The sequence below is a fragment of the Schistosoma mansoni genome, chromosome 5, assembly GCF_000237925.1.
Source record: "Schistosoma mansoni strain Puerto Rico chromosome 5, complete genome".
Lineage (NCBI taxonomy): Eukaryota > Metazoa > Platyhelminthes > Trematoda > Strigeidida > Schistosomatidae > Schistosoma > Schistosoma mansoni.
The window spans coordinates 4,522,720-4,528,472 of NC_031499.1; the positions used below are offsets into that span (position 1 = coordinate 4,522,720).

At 32.7% G+C, this 5,753-nt stretch overlaps 1 protein-coding gene across 1 annotated transcript; it reads right to left on the reverse strand.

Moving 5' to 3' along the window:
• Positions 1–426: 426 nt before the first annotated feature.
• On the reverse strand, positions 427–5,315 carry Smp_043620 (cytidylate kinase; the record flags this gene model as incomplete). Its single annotated transcript, XM_018797694.1, has 4 exons — positions 427–918; positions 3,550–3,646; positions 4,283–4,353; positions 5,169–5,315. The coding sequence occupies 4 exons, from the start codon at positions 5,313–5,315 to the stop codon at positions 862–864; spliced, it is 372 nt and encodes a 123-aa protein (XP_018652711.1). The 3' UTR covers positions 427–861.
• Positions 5,316–5,753: the final 438 nt, after the last annotated feature.

Consider the following 5,753-nt stretch of genomic DNA (forward strand, 5'->3'; position numbering starts at 1 on the left):
CATAATAACTAGGAATACCTCGTAGTATTTAGTTTCTTTGTTTGGTGATTATCAGGAACTTTTCCTTAATTGATATTACACCATCAATCTGTTAATATTATTCGATTGGTTACCATCACCTTTTTGGTTCTGAGATTATGGTTGTTGCCAGTATAAAATTGTATTACAGTTTTAACTGCTTGGAACATGTCACATTGCTCTCGAAATCTTACCTTCCTTCTCTTAACGGTTTAGGGAGATTACTCTTGTTAAGATAAATCAGAGAGCTCTCTAGAATACGTAGCTTCCGCTCATTTTAGACGTCTTTCAATAGTTGATGGTTTGTAATAATCGTAAGCTAACAATTACATAACGGGATTTCTACAAATCTGTACGAGTTAAAATCCAGCTATGTATGAAATAATACTTATAAAAAGTTGCACAGCTCATCATTAGGCAATATATTTTATTATTATTATTACTATTACATGTTATACTTGATTATCAAAGAATATAAAGACAAGGAAATCACATCTTTTTCTGTAAAACAAATAATAGTTGACAAGGTATAATCATAGTTGAACCCTTTCTTTGTATTCAAATAGAAATATGAAATGAATAGTGTTAATTCCACACTACTACTTCATTTTCGCATAGTTCTACTGCTGAAATAAATTTTTCTTCCCAATGAAAAGAATCTTGCCTTTTACGACTTTAAGAGCCAATGATAAGAAAAAAATCAATATCCGTTGTGTTTGTTTACATCAAATCAACTATAAAATAATGATCATTATGCAACACAGTTGTCATAAAAAAGAAATACAATTAGTGTTAATTTGTAAAATACAAATACGAAATTTGAATTAGGAGATTTTTTGTTCTTCATTTGCAACTGACGATATTCAATGTTTTCATCATTTGTCGAACCTGTTCATATACCTGTGAGAAAAAAAACTTTTTTAAAGATGTTCTTTATTCGTAACAATATTTGTTGAAATGCATAGGAACATTGTATTCTATATTGTTGTAAAACATGTTTGATGGAAAACAAAATCGGTAGCTTGATTCCTTTATTACTTATGGTGTAGTTATGTGTACACCCATCAATTGTTCCGTATATAGAAAGCCGACAAGGATGGGACGATAACTTAGTTTTCATAGTCATTGTCTAATCCAGTACAAACGTGGATTAATAAGGGACTTATACTAATTTATTATCCAGCGTGGTTTTCATATCGTGTACCCTTACCTTTTAATAGTTCATGTACGAAATAAGTATTACTTGGGGTAGAGAATTATAATCCAGATTCTGATTGGTGAATCTTATCGAATGTTATGAATTTAACCATAATCATTTGATTGAATAAGTGGAGCGTACTTCACTGTCAATTTATGAATGAAACATGTTGACGTGTTCATTTCAACTAACATTTTTTATACTCATAATAAGTGAGCTGATTATAATTTCCCAAAGAAATTTAGTCTTTAAGATTTATTAGAATCATTGATTTACTCGTATATCACATAAAGGAATTTAAATAAATTTTAACAAGTAAATGTTTGAAGTACACGATGTCATACAGAAAACTTTCCACTTCTGCATTTTCCGTAAATTTCACATTCATTTCTCGATGATTTACAATTCGACATTTCACTAGTTAATTATAAATGGACAGGAAGCTTCAGTTAGCTGTGATCAATACAGATCCTGATATAAATGTATCAGGCCGACTTCCCCTACCACACATCAGCACAAAAACAAAAAATTAACAAGGCGAAATAGTAGTATCAATAATAATGAGAATGATTAAACATTACAGAATACAGTTCGAAAAGAAGCAATGGATTTGAAGGTTTAGAGAGGGATAAAGAGTGAATGGTTCAGAGCCATTATAACCGATTTTGAATCATGTTAACCAATATCTACAATCACTGATTGTTTTGAGTGTACCTAACCAGGTATACACCAACAAACCCGACCCAGCAGAATAGTTTTGGCACAGTCAAAATCATAATAGGTCTGAACATGTCAATGTCACGTTAGTTTTAGTCTAGGTGATTTTTTATGAGACATAACTATGTCTATTTGTATGTATGATGGTGGATATGAAGAATATTTAATTTGTAATATGAAGCAGTGGGGTTGAAATTGTGTGTGTAGATTGGGTGGAAGACAAATAAGATCAAATATGGTTGTTTGGATAAACAGTTCACGTTGGATGAATAGTCAGGCCATCATGGCAGAGGGATCCACTATTATATGAAACGCTTCGGTTACACACCTCTATCTTCAGTTACCATAAAAATATTCTAACGATGGAATCTACCGATAAATTCGACAATTAAAATGAGAGTAACAAGCTAGAATACAAAATCTCTGAGATATTTCTTCCATCAAATGATGGCGTGTAGTCGACCGATTTCATATAGTTCGAAGTCAGTTAGGAAAACTCATTTTTGTGTTGTTTGAATCTCCTGATTGATGTTTAGGATTACGACTCACCAGAATCTTATTGGAATATGTGCGTTCTGTTTGAATTGCCTTAAGTTGCATGCATTATAAACAGAGATGGGTCAATTGCAGTCCTAAACATCAATGGGAAGATTCAAACAATCAATACAAAAATGAAATAAACTTCACGCCATTGCACAAGCTAGTGGCTGTCTGGACTCAGCTGCTAAATGGACAGCGAGATGTTTGAAGCGAACAGTAGTGAATTCGATGCCTGGAGTGAACATGAAATCTGGGATGCAGGTACATCAAGCTGACGAGTCTCGCATGAAACGAAACGTACGTCCTGGGTTTCATCACTAGCCACTACCCATCTCCGCTTAAATCAGATAGAAAAACGTCTTGTCGATTACTTTAAAAACGGCAATGTTAATTACACCTAAGCTTGTATAATAAACTTGACGCTTATATCGGAGAATATGTGGTTTGACACGGTTTAGTATATCTGTGTAATGTCGGTTGATATGTTAAGCCCATATACCTCACTATAGCTTCAGGACAAGTCAATTTACCTACCCATCGTGAGTCACGTTTTGACCGTGTTATTTATTCACTTGTTAACCCTATTTTTTTTATATGAGCGTATGTGTGTGTACACTTTTGTCTTATCACATGTCTGACTATAAATATTGATTAACGCTTGATAAAAGCGAGTTGGCTTGCCCACCATCTCCAATGTGTGTCATTTCTGCTGCTCTCTTTTCTATTCGCTTCATCCCTCTGATTTTCTATCCAGATCAATAAATGTACAAAATACATGTATTCGAAATCCATTCTCGTGTTTGACTTATTTAACTCCGTTATTCATCAACGCAGATTAAATCATGTAATGCATACGAGGATAGACAGGATATATATTTTGACAACAATCATTCATACGATCTAATTGGAGTCACATCAAAGCCCACAAAATCTGAAGTAGCAGAATATTTAGGCCTCAATTTATACAACAGAATAATATTATCGAAAGCTTACTATAGTAACACGGTTCACTAAAATATTAACATGACATCGACACAAAATAGAGAGAGTAAGGAAATCGTAAGACAAAATCTTACCTCAGGTATAGACTTATTTGCATTAATTCTGGTCACCAAATTTTGTGCCTCATAGAATTTAATAATCGGCATACATTCTTCTTTGAATTGTTTTATGCTGGAATGTTCATCAATCATTTCAATAAAAAAAAAACAAAGTTATAATTTATTAACATCCATGAAACGACTAGTAAGGGATGAAAGTCAATTAGTTGAAAGAAACCATTTTAAGTTAATTATTAAATATGTTCATTGTATTCGCCTACCCATCATTGTTACCTTGACATGGTGATTGTTTTTGTATATTAGGATAAACCAGTAAAACTAAACTAGCTGGAATATTTGTTTCTTTAGGTTCTCCACAATATTAGATAGGTCGGTTGAAGAGTTGTAAGACTAAAAATAGCAAACTCATGGCTCAAGGGTAAAATCATACTGTAATGAATTGAGACGGCCTCAAAGTGTTGCCTGGAGACAATCAGCATTTACAGCAATTCTGTCTTACTACAACGGGAATAGGTTAGAAAACTAAGCCTTAAAAATGGCATACTTCACTTTGCCCTATGGATTCTCGTCGCCAATGATAAGGGTTAATGAATTACTCAGTTAACACAAATCATGAACTACTCACAAAAAGGTCGTATGTAAAGGGCCTTAAGTAGTTTTTCCTCGAGTCACTTCCAGTAAGTTTTATAGTCAGCTACCTGAAATCAAGTGACATCATAACAGAATATACCAAACATGAAAGAATTACCGATGCTTTAATGTTTCTTCATTGTCGTCCACTCGATTCGACTTTCGTCCAAGGCAACGCTGGATACATACCTAAAGAAACAAATTAATTAATTAAATATTACATGGAGATTACATTTTGTATATGTACATATATAAAAACCAGTTTCACTTATGTAATAATAGTTGAAATACCAGAAATACTAGGTTATTGATGCCTTCTGAATTAATTGAATCAAGTTCATTCCAATTGTATCATTTTGAACTGGATAATATAGGAATAGGTTGGGAAAGTGCTGTAATTGTTCAAGCGAAGACAATGGAACAGACTAACAAGTTATTAATAATTTGACTAAACCAGGTATGAAATTATGTAATTTCAGATAGGGATTCCTAGATAATTCTAATCAGTGTTTAGAGACGTTAAGTAACATGATCCGAAGTCGGTCTATTTGGGTTATTCCTTACCTTTCTTTTGGCCTCAAGAGCTTTGCTTTAATCCATACTTTTCATTCCGCAGTTTCATCAGCCGATTTTAATCATACTTCTAATATTTAACCATCAACTAAGGTAGATAATTCATATCTACTACTCATTTTGACAGATTCCTTGCTCCCTGTCATATACAGTATATTTGACACCTTTTACCATCAAATACATTTTACTCAAGAATTCCCCAGTTTATCTTAAAATGTGAATTCGTGGGCACACACTGTCAAGGGGTCACAAACTAGAAAAAAAATATGTTCAACATCTCCCCGTTTTTAGTGGTTATCCAACTAAAATCAATCCATGAAGTAAACTATGAAATTCAATAATCTCTACAAAACCCTACAGTAACCATATAAGTTAGTTTGATTAATGATAAATTAATAATAACAGTAATAATAAAAAAACCTAAAACTTACATCATCTGGACAGTCTAAAACAATAACCTTCTTTAATATTGTATGAGGGCCTAAATCTTTTTCCCAACACAAACGATTATCATCATTACGTGGAAAACCATCCACAAGAAAATTTGTACAATTAGCATTTTCAGAATGTTTTTTCATTGCCTATCAATAGAAATATTAAATTGTGTATCCAAAAAAAATAATGAAATAGCGAATATATCACCTTCAAATTAAACTAATCTTCACTGATTAATGGTTCAGCAATGAAGGCATTCAACATTGTGTTACTAAGTTGGACGTTTGTACCCCAGTCCAACTAATTCATTTTGAAAAGCAAGGTAATGTTATCGTTAGCCTTTACATTTAGAGTGTGTCTCTAAGTCAAGAACACAAGTCTGTACATGGTTAATGAGTCAGTAAATAAATTCTGTACAAATAAATAACTACACTAACTTCACACAACAAAACAAAACAGTCTGTTTTTTACCAATAAACAAATATTTAACGAATACAACAGTTATATAGGTTGTTAGGTCATAAAGGCTGTTTTTTTCAATAATTAGCTAGGCAAATCGGATATCGGTACATGCCGTTGAG